The following is a 23,648-nucleotide window of genomic DNA, read 5'->3' on the forward strand; positions in this document are numbered from 1 at the left end:
CCTTTTTTGAGCCAAGGCACATTTTTTTCATGAAAAAAATACGGAGGCACACCACCAGCAGAAAAGGTTAAAAAATAAACTCCACCAGGTTGTCGTGCCTTATTTTGAGTTTGTTGTGGTTTCCTGTGTGTATTGCTTTAGTTCCTGTCTTGCGCTGTTATTTTGGTGACCCTTCCTGTTTTGTTGGTGTTCTCCTGTCGCAGCTTCACGCCTTCCGTTGAGCGCTATTGCCCGCCCCTGCTTTGTTTTCGCAATCAAGACTATTTAAGTTGTGCGTACGCTATCCTTCTTTGAGGGGACATTGTTGATTGTCATGTCATGTACGGGATGTGCTTTGTGGACGCTGTCTTTGCTCCACACGCTGTAAGTTTTTGCTGTCGTCCAGCATTCCGTTTTTGTTGACTTTGTAGCCAGTTCAGTTTTACTTTTGTTTTACATAGCCATCCCTATGCTTCAGTGCCTTTTCATAGCGGGACTTGCCTTTTGTTGATTTTTGGTTTAAGCGTTACATACCTTTTTACCTGCACGCTGTCTCCTGCAGTGCTCTGCCTATTGGGATCACGACAAACTATCCTCGACGCGTTCCGACTTCTACAAAGCAATGAACTACCTGCTGCCACCTACTGGTATGGAGTATTACATGGTTACCCTGCCAAGCTCTACACAGCACAGGCACTAGACAACGGCACATTATTATGATTATTGATTTGCAAAAAATATTTTTTGGACCAATTAGGTGAAGTTGCATAATTTCCCACGGCACACCAGGCAATATATCACGGCACACTAGTGTGCTGCGGCACAGTGGTTGAAAATCACTGACATAGACAACGCTAACATGTCCATGTTGAAAAGAAACAAATAGTGCACCACTGCCAGCTCATGTACTGCTTCATGGTGAGCTAGAATATTGTGCGCCTTGCCCTATGGCATTTGTGTGCAGTTTATTGTCTGAATACCAGTAAAAGTGGTGTCACATTTGATTTTTAAACCTTATTTTCTGGACTTAAGAGCATACATATTAGCTATAACCACTAACTTATAGAGCAGGGGTCGGGAACCTTTTTGGCTGAGAGAGCCATGAAAGCCAAATATTTTAAAATGTATTTCCGTGAGAGCCATATAATATTCTTTTACTCTGAATACAACTAAATGTGTGCATTTTTAAGTAAGACCAACATTTTTAGAGTACTGTATTTTTCGGACTATAAGTCGCGAAATGTGTGAAAAACACATTAACGTAAAATATCAAATAATATTTTTGAGCTCATTCACGTAAGACGTATAACATTTCATGGGATTTAGCGATTCGGAGTGACATATTGTTTGGTAAACGTATAGCATGTTCTTAATGTTTTAATTATTTCAATGACTCTTACCATAATATGTTACGTTACCATACCAGGCACGTTCTCAGTTGGTTATTTATGTGTCATATAACGTACACTTATTCAGCCTGTTGTTCACTATTCTTTATTTATTTTAAATTGCCTTTCAAATGTCTATTCTTGCTGTTGGGTTTTATCGAATACATTTTCCCAAAAAATGCGACTTATACTCCAGTGCGACTTATATATGTTTTTTTCCTTCTTTATTATGCATTTTCGGCCGGTGCGACTTATACTCCGGAGCGACTTATACTCCAAAAAATATGGTATAATAAGTCTCTTTTTCTTTTTAATACCAGTTATTCTGAAGGAAACCAATAATAAATAAAATACTTCTTACCATTAATGCGACTTCTGGTGCTGTATGGTTTTGCTGATGGCTTTGTAGTCTGGTTGATGCGTGGTTATTTTTAACACTGTGATTACCAGCGGAATTATTCATTACTTATCGTGTTAAGCAATGTCAGCTAGGATTTATCTGAGAGCCAGATGCAGTCATCAAAAGAGCCACATCTGGCTCTAGAGCCATAGGTTCCCTACCCCTGTTATAGGGGGAAAAAATATGTTTCAATATATTAGGCCAGAGTTTTTCAACCACTGTGCTGCGGCACAGTCGGGTGTGCCGTGGGAGATTATGCAGTTTCACCTATTTAGGTCAAAAATGTTTTTTGCAAACCCGTAATTATAGTCTGCAAATGGTGTGTTGTTGAGTGTCGGTGCTGTCTAGAGCTCGGCAGAGTAACCATGTTATACCATACCATATTGGTAGGTGGCAGCCGGTAGCTAATTGCTTTGTCGATGTCGGGAACACGTCGTGTGAGACGACGATGGTTTGTCATAATCACAATATGCAGGCGACAGCAGGGTGTAGTGTGAAGGTAAAAAGGTATCTAATGCTTAAACCAAAAATAAACATAAGGTGAGTGCTCCTAATAAAAGGCATTGAAGCTTAGGGATGGCTATGCAGAACTGAACTGGCTACAAAGTAAACAAAAACAGAATGCTGGATGACAGCAAAGACTTACAGCGTGTAGAGCAGAGACGGCGTCCACAAAGTACATCCATACATGACATGACAATCAACAATGTCCACACACAAAGAGATAGCAACAACTTAAATATTCTTGATAGTTTGTGAACGTTGGATGTAGGGCTGGGTGATATGGACCAAAACTGATACCCTATAATTTTTAGGCCGAATGGCGATATTCAAGTGTTTAGTTTAAACTAAACACCACATTACTGTTACTACCAGTGCTCTGAAAATTAATTTTAAAAAGTATTTAATTGCAGTTATTTATTACTGAACCAAAAAAGTAATTTAAATACTTTAATTACCCTCATCTACGATGCCGACTGGGCCCTTCGTTGGTTGTGCGCCACACCAGTGCAGCAGCGGACTTACAGTAGATCTGGTACGGACCAAGGGAACCGGACTATTTGAAGAATCTTATGTATGAAGGCTTTCACACAATTAAAACAAAGCATCTCGATAGACCGTGGCGGGTGTGGATTCAATGTGATGTCTGCCAGTGCTCTCAATGTCAAAGTTAAGAAATTGAATGAAGTGCGGGTAAACGGCGGGAGTAACTATCAAAGGCAGCATCAAAATAAATCATATATCGGTATGGCGGGTTTGTCCCATACAGTACCTTTTTCTAAAATATACCGGTTTGATTCGTAATACCGGTATACCGCCCAGCCCTACCTCAATGACAATGGCAATGAAAGGATTGTGATATATAGCAGTGTTTTTCAACCACTGTGTGAGATACAGTCTAGTGCAGTGGTTCTCAAATGGGGGTACGTGTACCCATGGGGGTACTTGAAGGTATGCCAAGGGGTACGTGAGATTTTTTTTTTAAATTCTAAAAAAATAGCAACAATTCAAAAATCCTTTATAAATATATTTATTGAATAATACGTCAACAAAATATGAATGTAAGTTCATAAACTGAACATCAAATCAAGTAGGCTATTCCATTCATTACAATGCAACAATGCAATATTCAGTGTTGACAGCTAGATTTTTTGTGAACATGTTCCAAAATATTGATGTTAAAGATTTCTTTTTTGTGAATAAATGTTTAGAATTAAGTTCATGAATCCAGATGGATCTTTATTACAATCCCCAAAGAGGGCACTTTAAGTTGATGATTACTTCTGTGTAGAAATCTTTATTTATAATTGAATCACTTGTTTATTTTTCAACAAGTTTTTAGTTATTTTTATATATTTTTTTCCAAATAGTTCAAGAAAGACCACTACAAATGAGCAATATTTTGCACTGTTATACAATTTAATAAATCAGAAACTGATGACATAGTGCTGTATTTTACTTCTTTATCTCTTTTTTTCAACTAAAAATGCTTTGCTCTGATTAGGGGGTACTCGAATTAAAAAAAAATTCACAGGGGGTACATCACTGAAAAAAGGTTGAGAACCACTGGTCTAGTGTACCGTGGGAGATTATCTAATTTCACCTATTTAGGTTAAAAATATTGTTTGCAAACCAGTAATTATAGTCTGCAAATTAAGTGTTGTTGTTGAATGTCTGTGCTGTCTAGAGCTTTACAGAGTAACCGTGTAATACTCTTCCATATCAGTAGGTGGCAGCCGGTAGCTAATTGCTTTGTAGATGTCGGAAACAGCGGGAGGCAGCGTGCAGGTATAAAGGTGTCTAATGCTTAAATGCTTAAACCAAAAATAAACAAAAGGTGAGTGCCCCTAAGAAAAGGCTTGAAGATTAGGGAAGGTTATGCAGAACAAAACTAAAACTGAACTGGCTACAAAGTAAACAAAAACAGAATGCTGGACGACAGCAAAGACTTACTGTGGAGCAAAGACTTACTGTGGAGCTAAGACGGCGTCCACAATGTACATCCGAACATGACATGACAATCAACAATGTCCCCACAAAGAAGGATAAAAACAACTGAAATATTCTTGATTGCTAGAACAAAGTAGATGAGGGAAATATCGCTCAAAAGAAGACATGAAACTGCTACAGGAAAATACCAAAAAAAGAGAAAAAAACACCAAAACAGTAGCGCAAGACAAGAACCAAAACACTACACACAGGAAAACTGCAAACAATGGCGTGATGTGACAGGAGGTGACAGTAGACCTACTTTGAGACAAGAGCTATATTGATACATAGTTGGTTATGGTTTAAAATCATATCCAACAATTGCGACAACGACTTTTTACTGTTAACTGAGTTTCGTTTTTTTAATGATTTCTGCTGGTGGTGTGCCTCCGGATTTTTTCAACGCCAAAAATGTGCCTTGGCTCAAAAAAGGTTTAAAAACACTGATATATAGTATACGTACTTGAAAAAAAACAGTATATAATACATTTATAGCACGATTACTCCAAGAAAGTAAGTCATTGATTTGATCGCACTCATTGCATCCATCAGTACTCAGAACAATGGGAAAGTCCGATGGATCCAACGTATATCTAAGAATGAGAATCGTATTTAAACAAAGTTGAAAAACATTTTTGGGGAAATTCTCAACAATTCCAGATACCAAGAGCATCAGTTCAAACAATTGCACACAAGCACCAGCCTGGATACATGCGCGTAACCTTGGACAATAAACTCACCTTTGATCAGCACACCACGGACATTCAAAAAAGAAGTCAACAAAGACTGTCAGCCATCCGAAAACTTAAAGGACTATACGTTGCACCTCATCTCCTGTTATTACTTTACCAAAGCATTGTTCAACCCATCTTTCTGTACTGTTCCACATGTTTTTTCACCATGCTTTCTGTAACCAACCGGACCAAACTCACACGCATTACAAACATAGCAGCTAAAATCATCGGCCTACCCACACCCAACATTTCAGAGTTAAACCACAGGTCCATCACCTGACTGGCAAAAACAATAGTCCAGGATACCACTCACCCACTACACCAATACATCATCCCACTACCATCAGGGCGCAGGTACAGAACTATCAAATTCCGGAGGGCCCGCCTCAGGAAAAGCCTTGCAGCTATAGCCGGCCGACCTGTCTGACAAGCCTGTAAATGTGTGTTGGTCATGTATGATGTCTTTTTGTTATTTTTTTAATTTTTTTATTCTTTTTTTTGTGATGTGTAATGTTTAGTGTTTAAATGTACGGCAGTGACAATGAATTTCCCCAAGGGGACCAATAAATCTAAATCTAAATCTAAATCATTACGCCAATGTCTCAGAGAAGGCCCACTGTCGACCTTAAATACATTTTGTAAAAGGAAATTGGTAAAGACGTTCAAGGACGACCCAGGAACCAGCAAAGCTAAAGCCCGCCATGTACTGGAACCTGTCGGAACACCAGATTCAAGGAAAAACATGCGTAGAAAGATGTGTTTTTAAAATATTGTTGTGGAAATGGCCCTGATTTCAAAAAGGTACAAGCCAACTGTGTGCATTCCAATGTAATCGCACCTGACACCCTCAAAGTAAAGTCCAGCATGACTTTACCTACGTAATAGAACAACAAAGGTCACTGTAACTGCCAGAAAGTAGCCACTATTCAGGTTCCAGGATGACACGATGCTGTTTGTATCACACAAGCAGGTGTCGGAGCACCAGTCGCAGCAACTTAGTTGCACAACAACGGGGAATGAGCGGAGAAACCCTCCAGCTGGTTTTTGTGTTGGCTGTTTCTGGCAGGAAGGTCGAAAAGTCACCGTTATAACAAACTTGCACTGTGTGGAGTAACGTGCCGGAGTGTGAAAATGTTTACATACTTCATTTGTACATTAGATAGTAGACACTATATCGTAAATTATAATTTGTTTAAAACTCACTTCCACTGGGCCTTCATGTGGCAGGTTGCAACTAAAGACTATGGAAATGTATGAACTATATTCTACTTGTGAACATTAAATTACCCACAGCATAAAGAATTGTAAGTATTCAAGCAATTTTGCCATTTTTTATTTTTTTGTTTTTTTCTGGAATAGACCCATTTGTCTGATCGTTGAACAAAGGTTGTTTTTTTCTTTGTTGGACGAAAAAAAAAAAGTTACCTTTTTAGCTATTATTGTAACAAATTATAGTGATGCTGTTAATGGTTTTACAGGCCACTTAAAATATGCTGGCAGAGTAGATGGAGACTGAGGACAATTATTTTGATAGTGATTATATAAACTAGTAGAGTCTTTAATGGCTCATAATCTGGAAAGCAAAATGAACATAGATTTACATTCACAAGTTGGCTCAAAAAAATAGTAATAATTACTTTGTGGCAGTTATTTTAATGACTTAAAAGCCTACTGAAATGTGATTTTTTTATTTAAACGGGGATAGCAGGTCCATTCTATGTGTCATACTTGATCATTTCGGGATATTGCCATATTTTTGCTGAAAGGATTTAGTAGAGAACATCGACGATAAAGTTCACAACTTTTGGTCGCTGATAAAAAAGCCTTGCCTGTACCGAAAGTAGCAGACGATATGCTCGTGACGTCACAGGTTGTGGAGCTCCTCACATCCGCACATTGTTTACAATCATGGCCACCAGCAGCGAGAGCGATTCGGACCGAGAAAGCGACAATTCCCCCATTAATTTGAGCGAGGATGAAAGATTTGTGGATGAGGAAAGTGAGAGTGAAGGACCAGAGGGCAGTGGGAGCGATTCAGATAGGGAAGATGCTGTGAGAGGTGGGTGGGACCTGATATTCAGCGTGGAATGACTAAAACAGTAAATAAACACAAGACATATATATACTCTATTAGCCACAACACAACCAGGCTTATATTTAATATGCCACAAATTAATCCCGCATAACAAACACCTCCCCCCTCGCGTCCATATAACCCACCAATACAACTCAAACACCTGCACAACACACTCAATCCCACAGCCCAAAGTACCGTTCACCTCCCCAAAGTTCATACAGCACATATATTTCCCCAAAAGTCCCCAAAGTTACGTACGTGACATGCACATAGCGGCACGCACGTACGGGCAAGCGATTAAATGTTTGGAAGCCGCAGCTGCATGCGTACACACGGTACCGCGTCTGCGCATCCAACTCAAAGTCCTCCTGGTAAGTCTCTGTTGTCCCAGTTCTCCACAGGCCAATGGTAAAGCTTGACTGTCATCTTCCGGGAATGTAAACAATGAAACACCGGCTGTGTTTGTGTTGTTGCCGCAGCCAGCCGCAATACACCGCTTCCCACCTACAGCTTTCTTCTTTGCTGTCTCCATTGTTCATTGAACAAATTGCAAAAGATTCACCAACACAGATGTCCAGAATACTGTGGAATTTTGCGATGAAAACAGACGACTTAATAGCTGGCCACCATGCTGTCCCAAAATGTCTTCTACAATCCGTGACGTCACGCGCAGGCGTCATCATACTGAGACGTTTTCAGCAGGATATTTCGCGCAAAATTTAAAATTGCACTTTAGTAAGCTAACCCGGCCGTATTGGCATGTGTTGCAATGTTAAGATTTCATCATTGATGTATAAACTATCAGACTGCGTGGTCCGTAGTAGTGGGTTTCAGTAGGCCTTTAATGCATTGTAACTCTAAATAAACGTAAATAAAAGTCCACTTACAACGGAGCCAGTGGGAGGTCCTCTATTTTGCACATACAAACCCAATAAATAATCATCCAACAACCGCCAACAATAATCCATTTACATTGCGTTACCTGGATGTTAACCAAGTATTAGTGAAATTGTTATTATAAGCGCTAACGCAGACAAACTATTTATAGCGGCGCTGTGATCACAAGCGTATGTACCAATGTTGACAACATCGACTGGTCAGCTGCTTTCTTTCTATTTTAGATCATAATTCACGCCTCTCACCTTGGTAGTAGAAGGATGAGGAGGTATTCCAACAAGTTGGTACATTTTGACAGCCAATTTTGGCAAAAAACGACACAAAAATACTTGCATTGTTCATCTAAACGGAACTATAACAAGATTCTATCAGTCGGCATCCTAATGCCAGCAAACCTTATACAGTAAGTGATGTTTCATTTTGGTTGTTGGCTCTCATAAAGTATGCTGTGAGTAATAATCAGTGATGTTGAAAAAAGTGATCATCGTGATGTTTTTAAAATAATGATGAAGTATGTAAATATCATATGTTGTTATAAATGTGACAGTTACTACATTACATATATACTTACATCATGTATATAACACCTTAAAGGAAGTGTTTGGATGTTGTTTTAAGGGCTATATAGGCAGAATAGAGCCGCTTTAATAGGCTCCTTTGTAAGCAGACTTTTGATTGCATTTATTTAATATTTAGAATGCATTAAAAAACATATGTGTTCTTGTCTTACATAAGGATTGTGAATGATAGGCAAAATTCCACAAAAAGTGCAGTTCCCCTTTATGTTGTTTGGCTATTCTGAAGTATTAACCTGTCCTTTACCTTGTATCATTATCAAGACCTTTTTTTTCCCCAAGAAGCTTTTATATGTGCTACCATTATGCATGTGATTATCGGATGACCGTTTTTTGAATTATGCGGAATTCATTCAACCCGACTGGGTATGACAGATCTCACCGGCAAGTTTAATGGATACCGTAGACACCCTCTTGAAAAATGAAATATGAGGAAAATAAATAAAAAATCACTCATGCGCAAAGCCCACAAAAGCCCTCAAATCAATAGGGAAAGCAATGCATGTTCAACATCAATACACTCGGTACCTCAGCTTAGGAATGCACACCTACAGTACCAACCTTGAAGAAATGTTGTACTTTGTGTTATTAGTATCTACAAACCCCGTTTCCATATGAGTTGGGAAATTGTGTTAGATGTAAATATAAACGGAATACAATGATTTGCAAATCATTTTCAACTCATATTCAATTGAATGCACTACAAAGACAAATAATAATTAACTTAGAATTTCATGGCTGCAACACATGCCAAAGTAGTTGGGAAAATGCATGTTCACCACTGTGTTACATGGCCTTTCCTTTTAACAACACTCAGTAAACGTTTGGGAACTGAGGAGACACATTTTTTAAGCTTCTCAGGTGGAATTATTTCCCATTCTTGCTTGATGTACAGCTTAAGTTGTTCAACAGTCCGGGGGTCTCCGTTGTGGTATTTTAGGCTTCATAATGCGCCACACATTTTCAATGGGAGACAGGTCTGGACTACAGGCAGGCCAGTCTAGTACCCGCACTATTTTACTATGAAGCCACGTTGATGTAACACGTGGCTTGGCATTGTCTTGCTGAAATAAGCAGGGGCGTCCATGGTAACGTTGCTTGGATGGCAACATATGTTGGTCCAAAACCTGTATGTACCTTTCAGCATTAATGGCGCCTTCACAGATGTGTAAATTACCCATGCCTTGGCCACGAATACACCCCCACACCATCACAGATGCTGTTTTTTTAACTTTGCACCTATAGCAATCTGGATGGTTCTTTTCCTCTTTATTCCGAAGGGCACACCGTCCAGTTTACAAAAGCAATTTGAAATGTGGACTCGTCAGACCACTGAACACTTTTCCACTTTGTATCAGTCCATCGTAGATGAGCTCAGGCCCAGCGAAGCCGACGGCGTTTCTGGGTGTTGTTGATAAACAGTTTTCGCCTTGCATAGGAGAGTTTTAACTTGCACTTACAGATGTAGTGACCAACTGTAGTGACTGACAGTGGGTTTCTGAAGTGTTCCTGAGCCCATGTGGTGATATCCTTTACACACTGATGTCACTTGTTGATGCAGTACAGCCTGAGGGATCGAAGGTCACGGGCTTAGCTGCTTACCTGCAGTGATTTCTCCAGATTCTCTGAACCCTTTGATGATATAACGGAGCGTAGATGGTGAAATCCCTAAATTCCTTGCAATAGCTGGTTGAGAAAGGTTTTTCTTAAACTGTTCAACAATTTGCTCACGCATTTGTCGACAAAGTGGTGACCCTCGCCCCATCCTTGTTTGTGAATGACTGAGCATTTCATGTAATCTATTTTTATACCCAATCATGGCACCCACCTGTTCCCAATTTGCCTGCACACCCGTGGGATGTTCCAAATAAGTGTTTGATGAGCATTCCTCAAATTTATCAGTATTTATTGCCACCTTTCCCAACTTCTTTGTCACGTGTTGCTGGCATCAAATTCTACAGTTAATGATTATTTGCAAAAAAAAAAAAATCTTTATCAGTTTTAACATCAAATATGTTGTCTTTGTAGCATATTCAACTGAATATGGGTTGAAAATGATTTGCAAATCATTGTATTCCGTTTATATTTGCATCTAACACAATTTCCCAACTCATATGGAAACGGGGTTTGTATATCAATTGGGAACACAGATTTTTAAATATGAGTATTTTGAGTATTTTGGGTTACAAGCTCTGTCACAAAACTAATTCAACTTGTAAGCTATGGTACCGCTTTACTAAAAAATGCTATTATTACTTCTCCTGATTAAAATCACACTTTACAGTCCAACGAGATGAGCATGATCTCATCGGTCAACATGATTCTTTAGCTTCACTTACCTCGACAGTGAACTCCTTCATCATAGCCATCGTCACAGTCCTTTGCCCCATTGCAGAGTTTGTTGAAATGAATGCATTTTTTAGTCCCGATACACTGTATGTGATTTAGCGGACATCTGATCACCACCTCTCGTACACCTGGAATAAAAAAAAAAACACCAATTAATCATATATCCATCCATCCATTTTATACCGCTTGTCCCTTTCGGGGTGACGGGGGGTGCTGGAGCCTATCTCAGCTGCATTCGGGCGGAAGGCGGTGCACACCTTGGACAAGTCGTAATGCAGGACTAAATTGAGCATTTGAGCCCTTTTTTTCCCCCAAACAATCAATTTCTGGAAATGTGAAAATAAAATATCCAAAGTAATTCTGAGTATTTGTATCATTATTTTTCTCAGCTCATTTTCATGTTGAAAAACGGGAAACATTTTGTGTTTTTACTTCGAATATATTACATAGAACATTAGACTGCTTTCATCTGTAATGATGGCAACATCAGGTGGTAGGGAAAATAGATTAAAAAAATACGTAATTATAACACAGGGGTATCTAACTCGTTTTCATGAGGGCTACATCACAGTTATGGCTGTGCTACTTATAACAGTAAATATGTATGAATAAAAAAGGATAATCGACTCATAATATTACGCAATTGCCTCGGCATTTGATTACCGGTTTATATTTCTGTACGTACAAATTGATGAATGAAATCATCGGGTCAGGGTGACAAGCAGATATTTACCGTATTTTTCGGATTATAAGTCGCAGTTTTTTTCATAGTTTGGGGTGCGATTTATACTCTGGAGCGACTTATGTGTGAAATTATTAACACATCAAATAATATTATTTATCTCATTCACGTCAGAGACTCGGCGTATATCAGCAATCGTCACACACACACGTCAACCAATAAAAATTGGGCGGGGGCGGGTCATGGCAGAAGTGTATTGTGAAAAAAAAAGATGCTACCTAATACATGAGTAGAGATAAATAATAAAATACAAGTAAGACATACACTATATTGCCAAAGGTATTTGGCCACCCATCCAAATGATGAGAAGCAGGTGTCCTAATCACTTGGCCCGGCCACAAGTGTATAAAATAAAGTACTTAGGCATAGAGAGTGTTTCTACAAACATTTGTGAAAGAATGGGCCGCTGTCAGTGATTTCCAGCGTGGAACTGTCAACACACAGGTGGCAACCTGTTGCACAGGTTGCCACCTGTGCAACAAATCCAGTTGTGACATTTCCTCGCTCCTAAATATTCCTAAGTCAACTTTATTATAAAAAAAGTGAAGAGTTTGGGAACAACAGCAAGTCACCCACCAAGTGGTAGGCCACGTAAACTGACAGAGAGTGGTCAGCGGATGCTGAAGCGCATAGTGCAAAGATTTTCTGCACAGTCAGTTGCTACAGAGCTCCAAACTTCATATGACCTTCCAATTAGCCCACGTACAGTACGCAGAGAGCTTCATGGAATGGGTTTCCATGGCCGAGCAGCTGCATCTAAGCCATACATCACCAAGTCCAATGCAAAGCGTGGGATGCAGTGGTGTAAAGCCTGTCGCCACTGGACTCTAGAGCAGTGGAGACGCCTTCTCTGGAGTGATGAATCACGCGTTTCCATCTGGCAATCTGATGGACGAGTCTGAGTTTGGAGTTTGCCAGGAGAACGCTACATTTAGGACTGCTTTGTGCCGAGTGTGAAATTTGGTGGAGGAGGAATTATGGTGTGGGGTTGTTTTTTCAGGACTTGGGCTTGGCCCCTTAGTTCCAGTGAAAGGAACTTTGAATGCTCCAGGATACCATTTTGGACAATTCCATGGGATGGCACTTCAAGTTATATAGTGTATGAAGATTAATAGAGAAAAAAAAAAAGATAAAATTAAAATGAATATACAGTAAATAAATAATAAATAAATAGAACTAAATCAAATAATGCATAACTAATAGGATAGAAAGTAAAATATCAAGTAATAATATCAGCTGGATGTTTGAAAACATAGCAAAATACCACAGATAGGAGCATAATAACATGAATGTGCAGTAGATGATATTCGTAATGATGCCTTGTATACACGCAAAATTCTCATTTAAACTGCACATGCAGTGTGCCCACTATTAGTACACACTATTTTATAGATTGCAAACACCACGTGGTGTTTGGATATTGGTAATTCAGGCACTTAATGTACAGAATGCATTAATGTGCCCCCCCCCACATTATTTAATTCTTCAGTATTAGGCCCTCGGTGGAAAAAAATTGAACACCCCTGAAATTTAGTAAGAAAAAGTTGTTGTTTTTTAATGCACTTTATTTCCAGGCTATCCAGGGGCCACATAAAGCCTTGAGTGTGACATTTGTCTTATAACAATAATTAAACATAATACCGTATTTTTCGGAGTATAAGTCGCTCCGGAGTATAAATCGCACCGGACGAAAATGCATAATAAAGAAGGAAAAAAACATATATAAGTCGCATTTTTGGGGGAAATTTATTTGATAAATCCCAACACCAAGAATAGACATTTGAAAGGCAATTTAAAATAAATAAAGAATAGTGAACAACAGGCTGAATAAGTGTACGTTATATGACGCATAAATAACCAACTGAGAACGTGCCTGGTATGTTAATGTAACATATTATGGTAAGAGTCATTCAAATAACTATAACAGTGGTCCCCAACAGTGTTGGGTTAGTTACTGAAAACCAGTAACTAGTTACAGTTACTAGTTACTTTATTTCAAAAGTAACTCAATTACTAACTCAGTTACTTAAACCAAAAAGTAATGCGTTACTGTGAAAAGTAACTATTTAGTTACTTATATATATATTTTTTAATTTTTTTAAGGCCCCATTTAATGCCCTTTTAGCCTTAATTTTAGTACTGTTATTGCACTGGAGAATAATACAATCTGTTGTTCAACTTGACGTGCATTTGCATCATTGAACTCTGCTAAGCAATGTGCTCTACATACAACACACAAAGACAAAGATATGTTTTAAAGGGCCAATTTGTTTCAGACCAGAACAAATTGACAAAACTATTTTAAATAGCTGCAACTTAACATACATAAGTAACAAACTGCATAATAACAACATAGCTGTAAAACAAGAAAGGCACACACTACATACATAAAGCCTAACCAGGCGTTTTCTCAAGGAATTCTGAAATAAAATCATGTCTGAAGCCCAGAACACTCTACACATTTCCCCACTTAGTTTAGAGAAAAGGAAATATTAGCCTGGCCCACTAGTATCCCTCTTTAGGTTTGTGAACTTTATAGTCTAAACATTTAGAGTGATGTGATAATCAAACACTCTAAAAGTTTAAAATGAAAGAGTATATAAGAGAATTGACAAGAGTGTGTGTACCTTCACGTTTGCAGTGCCTCGTTAAAATCCAGCCGCTGTTGGAGGTGGAGGTGAGTGTGTCTCTTTACTAGCTTCGTCGAAGCATGTTGTTTTTGTCGCTGTTTCAGCATATTTGAAACTTACATTCAGCTAAAATGTTCTTTTCTTTGTGGTCGATAAAAGAAACGTACTGAAAATATCTCCATTTTAAGAAACTCGGCTTCGGGGTTCGCCATGACGTCTTGATAGTAGACACAGACACGCCCCCTCCCCCACACACACACACCCACACACACACGTACACACAGACAGCGCGCGGCGCGCCTCTTTTTTGTCGCCTCTTCAGCAGCGACACTCAGATCTTCTCAGTTTCTAGCCGATACTACATAAAAAATAACGCAAAATAACGCAGTAACGCATCATGTAGTAACGGTAACGGAGTTACTGAATATAAAAAATAACGCGTTAGATTACTAGTTACCGCCGATAGTAACGGCGTTACAGTAACGCGTTACTTTGTAACGCGTTAGTCCCAACACTGGTCCCCAACCACCGGTCCGTGGACCGATTGGTACTGGGTCGCAGAAGAAATATTTTATTTTTATTATTTTTTTATTAAATCAACATAAAAAACACAATATATACATTATATATCAATATAGATCAATACAGTATGCAGGGATACAGTCCGTAAGCACACATGATTGTATTTATTTATGACAACATTTTTTTATATAAATTAAAAATATATATATATATATATATATATATCATACACCCCCCTCATATTGGTTTAAAACAGTTATAAACGCTTTTGCACATCATTCTAAGACTAGCATTTGTATTCTTGCAGGGAAACAATAATGTTGTGTTTGTTTTGGATGCTCCTCTTTGCAGAAGATAAAAACAACCAAAGCGATGCAAATGCATTTCAACTTCGCAGCAATGCTCACAGCACACCGCAGATATTTGCAAACACACATGAAGTCCCTTCAAACCCAAAAATGAAAACATTAAAAAAAATAAACTGCTGCCAGTCAGCCGAATGACAGAAAGCAGCTGTTTAAGGATTCATGAGGCACACAGGTGACCCTCACTTATGCGGGAGTGCATAAAACACAGCTGACCATTTCACCAGCAAGGCAAATGTTTCATCTCTACCTTAACTACACCAACACTACCATTACCAATGCACCATTGCCTCCGCTTAATGCGAAGATTTATCGCTCATGTGACGGGATCCGTAACAATCTCAGGAGTTATCCCACTCGTAAAGAGTCACATTCTAGCAGCCACCCTGGATGGCCGACGACATCATTCAAAATCATTCATTTCTACGTCAAAAGGCAATGCATGTACCTCCTGCAATAAGGAGCTGTCATGCTATGCTGATTTACAACAAAAAGACCAGGCAGGTTTCTTCTTCCAAGTATTTGAAAATGTGTAGGGGACCTTTGTCCTTGATTATTATTTGTCTGTGTCTTCATTAATTATTCAGTCTTTCACTTTGTGTAGGTAAGTCAAATGTAAATGCCATTGTCCTTTTTGCTTCATATGTCATGACTGCCAGCTTCAAAGGGGACCTACAGAAAGATGGATGTCTTGAGTCGCACAATGTTGGGTATGTCACGGCCCGGGCGCATGTCAGTGCGCATTCATCTGTGCGCTGCATTGAGCGCAGCTCTCAGAGCGCGCAAAGCGTGCGCCAGACCGGCGGCAGCAAGCACACCGAAAGCTGATGATCAGACCCGCCTTGATAAGCCTGCTCAACCTGCTATCCCGTGCCAGAACGTAACCTTCTGTTGGCGATCTACAAGCTTGATGCAATCTTGCTCTCTCTCTGTGTTTTTCTTCCCTCGTCATTTTTGATTGTCTCGTGTCCACCTATATATATACATGTGTATATATATATATATATACATGTGTATATACATAAATATATATATATATATATATACATATACATATATATATATATATATATATATATCCATCCATCCATCCATTATATATATATATATATGTATATGTCTTAATAAGGTTATCCAAAAAATAGTGCTCGATACCGTAGTAGAGCGCAATATATGTATGTGTGGGGAAAAATCACAAGACTATTTCATCTCTACAGGCCTGTTTCATGAGGGGGGGTACCCTCAATCGTCAATCTCCTGATGATTGAGGGTACCCCCCCTCATGAAACAGGCCTGTAGAGATGAAATAGTCTTGTGATTTTTTTCCCCACACATACATATATATATATATGTATATATATATATATATATATATATATATATATATATATACACATGTATATATATATATATATATATATATATATATATATATATATATATATATATATATATATATATACACATATATATATATATATATATATACATACACACACACACACATACATATATATATATATATAAAAAAAAAAATATATATATATATATATACACACATATATACATACATGTAAATATATATATATATATATACATATATATATATATACATACATGTATATATATATATATATATATATATATACATATATACATACATATATATATACATGTATGTATATGTATGTGTGTGTGTATATATATATATATATATATATATATATATATATATATATATATATATATATATATATATATATATATATATATATATACAGACACACACATCTACACGTACCGCATACGATTGTTCAAAGTCACATTTGTGCATACACTTTTTTTTGTTTTTCATTTTTCCTTCTCCTTCCTTTTTCTCTCTTTTTTCCCTTTCCTTTCCATCCATTTCATAATTTTGGAGAGGAGGGGTGTGGCTTCATTTGCAATCTGGGAACGCCACCTCCAGAATCAAACATCTTACACACAGACTCAAAAAAAGGGTTTTAAAAGGGTTTTAAAAGTGACTGTGGAGCAAAATGTGCACCAAAGCATATTAACTATGTCATATCTAGACCACAAGGAAGTGTTTATATGTGGGATACAATTATCATAGTGCCCTTTAACTGTTGGCCACTGATCAAATTTAAAACATTTATTTATTTGGGCTGCTCCTTTTGATGCTTGTTTTTAAACATATGTCACTGTTGTATCTCAAAAGGAAACATATTCTAGTTTATGTATATCTAAAACATATTCTAGTTTAAGTATATCTAGAGTATACGGTAAATATTTATTTTTTGTAACTTGACTACTGTAGTAACTACCGTATTTTCCGGACTATAAGGGACACTTAAAATAATTTATTTCCCTCAAAACTCGACCCGGTGCGCCTAATGTAAGGAATATGTTTGGTTGAGCTTACCCACCTTTAAGCTATTTTATTTGGTACATGGTGTAATGATAAGTGTGACCAGTAGATGGCCGTCAAACATAAGAGATACGTGGAGTATGACGGGTCTCAAGTAAACAGCACCAACATTTTAAATGTTCCATTGACAATATAGAACATTACACACGGCGCTCAAAAATCTATCAAAATGTTTTAGTAGGACTTTGGTAAGCTATGAAGCCGCACCGCTTGAAGGATTGTCGGCGCATTAAACATACGAGTATTGTTATGGTGTGTGTATAAGGTAAGACATATTATCTGGCGTTTTGTTTTTGTTTGACACGTCTTCCACTACCGTCCTTGCACGCTACACCGCTACAAAAAAAAATGACGGGGAGAAGACGCTGCTGAAGGTGAGCCACGTAAATAAGACCGCCCACAAAACAGCGCATCCGGAAGCGACTGTAAGAAAGTGGCTTGAAGATGATCTGTAAAATTTAATCAATGCAACATTTTGACCAATGAACCACCATTACATGTTATGTAGACCACAAGGAAGTGTTTTCTATTTAGAAAAAAACAAATAATAATATGACTCCTTTAATGCACCATATAATCCGATGCGCCTTATATATAAATAAAGATCAAAAATAGACTATTCATCGGCAGTTCGCCTTATAATCCGGTGCGCCCTATGGTCCGGAAACTACGGACCATAATTGCATTATGTAAAAACTCAATGGTTATTTTCATTTAAACTGTGTACTATTTTGAATAAAACATATTTACCATCCACAGTGTGCTCAAGTAAGGGAAATGACAGTGAAAAAGTAAATTTGGACATTCCCTAAGTGAGAGTTTTTTTCCCGCTCATGAGGGAGCACAGTATCCTAGCACACTCAACACATTCATGTCCATTTGGCAAATGTGCTATTTAACGCACAGCTGTAAAGGTCTCTGACAAGCTAACCGTGTTGTCAACCTCTCTCCTCTCTTCTTGCCACATGAATTATAATCTAATGCGATAAGGGGAGGACGGAGTATGAATATTCAGTGGCTCGGATCTGTCATGCAAGGGTACACAGATGGTCTCTCAACGGTTGCCCAGGGTTGCTCAGGGTTGCTCTGTGGGCTTCCAAACTACTGTACTTTGAAGGATGATGGATTCAAGTCACACATACAAATACAATCACTTGGCAATTTAAATCTTCCTATTTTATCTGACCTTGATTGGTGCCATTTGTTTCCATACGACCGGTTGTGTTACAGGACATAACTGTACAAAGTAGAACTGTGAATCTTACAACAACATTCAATTCAGAATATATCCTTGATTCAACACTGTGGAGAGAGGTGTGGCTAGCGCGCCTGCAGGAGCAAAGGTCACCGCCTCTGTCTATGGTGCTGAGGGCGAGCACCACTGGATGGGGGCGGGGCATGTGCTGACGGCGAGACACAGCTGACAGGTGTTTGGATTTCCCAGGTGGTACGTGTTAATCTAATCATCTGTTGTCTTTAACAGTGAGCGGCCGAGAGCAGGGGGGGAGAGAGGATAAGGACGTGACTGAAAAGTCACATTCTGCGGGAGAAAGACTTTGATAAAATCTATGTGCATTAAAAACGTTGTTAAAAACTTCACGCTTGGCTCCTGTGCTGTGTCTACAGTGGAACTGGTAGGAAGCAACTTCCACAAACACAATTCCCAATTCACAAACAATAATACTTTTTAGTAACATTTTTTTATATCTTTTTTTCTGGCACTCATTGAAGGCAGACACGTTCCCCTTCCCTATCGCCTTCTTTCTTTGTTTTGTCTAGTTTTAACTTTCTTGTAGCTACTTCTTGCACTGCTCTCCAAAAATCTGAACAATGGAATTGATCAAGGGTGGCATCAGGACATAGGGAGGCTTCTACGAGCTATTAATGATGCAGAGGTGATATTATCCCTAAAAGTTTGCTTAATTTGGTGAAATTCCAAAAATAGCCAATTCTGCACTTAAAGTTTAGGGCATCTGCAAGATGTTTAAAAATACTCATCCAGTAGGCTTTCAGACAGGGACAGGACCAGAACATGTGTGTCATGTTTGCAGGAGTTGATTGACATTTGAAGTAAATCGCAAACTGGACAACATCTTGAAGACACCGTCTGCTCTGCAAGTATGATGACTTTGAGGACTAGAAATTGACAAATAGAGTGAAAAGTTTAAAGGGGAACATTATCACAAGACCTATGTAAGCGTCAATATATACCTTGATGTTGCAGAAAAAAGACCATATATATTTTTTAACCGATTTCCGAACTCTAAATGGGTGAATTTTGGCGAATTAAACGCCTTTCTATTATTCGCTCTCGGAGCGATGACGTCACGTTGTGACGTCACATAGGGAAGCAATCCGCCATTTTCTCACTTTCGTCGGTGTGTTGTCGGAGGGCGTAACAACACGAACAGGGATGGATTCAAGTTGCACCAGTGGCCCAAAGATGCGAAAGTGGCAAGAAATTGGACGGAATTTGTTCAAAATACGAGGGTGTGGGGAAAGCCGACGAAATGGTCAGTCGTTTGTTCCGCACACTTTACCGACGAAAGCTATGCTACGACAGAGATGGCAAGAATGTGTTGATATCCTGCGACACTCAAAGCAGATGCATTTCCAACGATAAAGTCAAAGAAATCTGCCGCCAGACCCCCATTGAATCTGCCGGAGTGTGTGAGCTATTCAGGGACAAAGGACCTCGGTAGCACGACAAGCAATGGCGGCAGTTTGTTCCCGCAGACAAGCGAGCTAAACCCCCTGGATGTCTTGGCTCACACCGTCCCTTATGCCACCGAAGATGATCAAGAGAAGAATATCGACCCTAGCTTCCCTGGCCTGCTGACATCAACTCCAAAACTGGACAGATCAGCTTTCAGGAAAAGAGAGCGGATGAGGGTATGTCTACAGAATATATTAATTGATGAAAACTGTATTCATTACTCGCGGTTTTACGTAAATTATTATACATAAACTGTGTTTACCAATAATTTAGCTTAAAAACATTTATTTTTTTCAATCATTCGAGTACATTCGGGTAGTCTTGTGTAATGCAGTATTTTGTGTGTATTTAGGTATGGTTAACCTGAGTGCTGAAATCGTGGAAAAATATATGTTCTTAGCGCGCCTGAAATGGGCTGTCTGCACTCTCAAAGTGCATGTTGTTGCCAAATGTATTTCATATGCTGTAAACCTTGTTCATAGTTGTTAGTAATTATCTTATCAGACAGTGTTAAGCCGCTGAAATCCGAGTCTAAATCCGAGCTAATGTCGCTATACCTTGCTGTTTGTTTGTATCGGCATCACTGTGTGACGTCACAGGAAAATGGACGGGTGTATATAACGATGGTTAAAATCAGGCACTTTGAAGCTTTTTTTAGGGATATTGCGTGATGGGTAAAATTTTGAAAAAAACTTCGAAAAATAAAATAAGCCACTGGGAACTGATTTTTAATGGTTTTAACCCTTCTGAAATTGTGATAATGTTCCCCTTTAAATATGTTTTTGCTCGCTCAAACACAAACATTCTAATCTGGATTGTTTTCCCCTGGCTGCAAACGACACGGCAAGGTCGTTACTTTGAGATTCCCCAACAGTACAGTGCGGAAAAGACGCAACAAACATTGTTTCTCATGGATGTACACCTGTTTGTTGACTTCTATTGGACTGATTGGCTGTGTTATCACGTTAGCAAAAGTACCAAGGTCGTAGAACAAAGCTACTCTGCAGGCTTGAACACACACACACACATGCATCCACGGAAAATACATGCCACGTACACACATGTACCCCACACCTTTGAAACTTCACCCCACATGGCATGACGAAAAACGGAGCAGCGCCCCAGTGGCTGCTAGCTTCCAGACGGATTGGTTTGTTAGTGTTTGTGCTCTCGCGCCATCTTTTAGACCTGTCTGACTTACCTCAGGTGCGGCAATTCCCTTGTCTTTAGAGCTTTCGACCGGAGGTAGAAGTGTCGTTCCGTCCTCGAACGTTTCTACTCATATGGATTTTTCATTCATCACTCCAAGCAACTTTTGTAAGTTTTACAATATAACTAAAACTGCTCATACTTACTAAACCGTCCCATATGTGATGTAGGTAGGAGTGTTTTCATGCATGTCTGTACATGCTATCATAATATAATCAAGCGAGCGTCGTTATGCTTACACATTTACGAGTGTATGTGCTAGTATTATTAACTTACAACTACATTCATTTTGTATTGTTTCAGTTTCACAAATTCCTTAAGACGTCACCGTGGAGTTATTGAGTTTGTTTAGTTGAATGGAGAGCTAGCTGTCACACTTACTGGGTCCATGACGATGACTCGTTTTGTTTGATCAGTAGTTTTAAAGCCATATTACAGGCACCGTTTGGAAACAATTAGGTTTGTAAATAAACATTTGCAAAATATTTCTGTGTAAATAACTCATTTTACGATGTATATAAATGCGGCTTATAGTCCGGTACGGCTAATATGTGGACCATTTACTATTTTCCTATTATTTAGTGGGTGCAGCTTATATACCGGTGCACTCTAGTCCAGAAAATACGGCACACAGTACACTGCAAAAACTGAAATCTAAGTAAGATTAAATATCTCAAATAAGGGTGATATTTGCTTATTTTCTGTCTGATAAGATAATTATTCTCACTAAGCAGATTTTATGTTAGAGTGTTTTACTTGTTTTAAGGGTTTTGGTCCGAAATTATCTCAGTAAGATATTACAGTTTGTAGCTGAGATTTTATGACCTATATTGAGTAAAATATGCTTGAAACTAGAATATCAACTGTTGCAAAGCTGTGTCATCAACACTCACAAGTAGGAATGTCCGATAATGGCTTTTTGCCGATATCCGATATTGTCCAACTCTTAATTACCGATTCCGAAATCAACCGATACCGATATATATACAGTCGTTGAATTAACACATTATTATGCCTAATTTGGACAACCAGGTATGGTGAAGATAAGGTCCTTTTTGTTTTTAATTAATAAAATAAAGTAAGATAAATAAATGAAAAACATTTTCTTGAATAAAAAAGAAAGTAAAACAATATAAAAACAGCTACATAGAAACTAGTAATTAATGAAAATGAGTAAAATTAACTGTTAAAGGTTAGTACTATTAGTGGACCAGCAGCACGCACAATCATGTGTGCTTACGGACTGTATCCCTTGCAGACTGTATTGATATATATTGATATATAATGTAGGAACCAGAATATTAATAACAGAAAGAAACAACCCTTTTGTGTGAATGAGTGTGAATGAGTGTAAATGGGGGAGGGAGGTTTTTTGGGTTGGTGTACTAATTGTAAGTGTATCTTGTGTTTTTTATGTTGATTTAATAAAAAATAAATAAATAAATAAATAAAAAATAAAAAAACCATACTGATAATAAAAAAAAAATGACACCGATAATTTACGATATTACATTTTAAAGCATTTATCGGCAGATAATATCGGACATCTCTACTCACAAGTATAAAACTACTTTTTTTCAAGTAATAATTTCTTACTTCAAGCATGAAAAAAAAAAAATCATGATTTTGACACAATTGTGTCTCATAATTAAAACAGATGACAGCCAAATGGACTTTGCTGTTTTATTTTCAATGAAACAATAGATAATACGTACTCCTATAGTACAGTAAACTGATAGTTAATATTTAAACATTTAACATGTGACATTTCAAACTATTTTGAACAGAAATAGTTCATGCCCATTCAGATAAATTCTTCAAAATTACAATAAAAAAATGTGGCCGGGGGCCGGGCTGTATATACGCGCACTAATTGACTGAAAGAGCACGCACTTGGCGCAATGATGTCATGTTGTCGATGGAAAAATGCATCTTTAGACCATATGATTTGCCTGAGCGGCTGGTAGACTCCGAGAGTAACAAGCGGTTGCCTTGTTGAATTTCCATTAAGAAAAATAGTTTTTAGTATAAGTTTGCTGGTTTCAAGAAATGTAATGCCGAGCGCATATCATTATGTCAAGATAATGGCACTAGCATTTACTTAATTTAAGAATATTTTTCAACATATTGAGCAAAATGGTCTCTTT

The 23,648-nt window shown here is 38.2% G+C and overlaps 1 protein-coding gene across 2 annotated transcripts in view; it reads right to left on the minus strand.

Annotated features, from left to right (window-relative positions):
* The window catches only part of lrp1bb (low density lipoprotein receptor-related protein 1Bb), a 1,021,613-nt gene that overhangs the window by 707,299 nt on the left and 290,666 nt on the right, over window positions 1-23,648 (minus strand). For both annotated transcript variants that reach the window (XM_072912020.1, XM_061926507.1), the window contains one exon: window positions 10,880-11,017. In XM_072912020.1, coding sequence (XP_072768121.1) covers window positions 10,880-11,017 — 138 coding nt within the window. The remainder of the gene's footprint in view (window positions 1-10,879; window positions 11,018-23,648) is intronic.

The sequence above is a fragment of the Nerophis lumbriciformis genome, linkage group LG31 (genome assembly GCF_033978685.3).
Source record: "Nerophis lumbriciformis linkage group LG31, RoL_Nlum_v2.1, whole genome shotgun sequence".
In the NCBI taxonomy this organism is placed as follows: Eukaryota; Metazoa; Chordata; class Actinopteri; order Syngnathiformes; family Syngnathidae; genus Nerophis; species Nerophis lumbriciformis.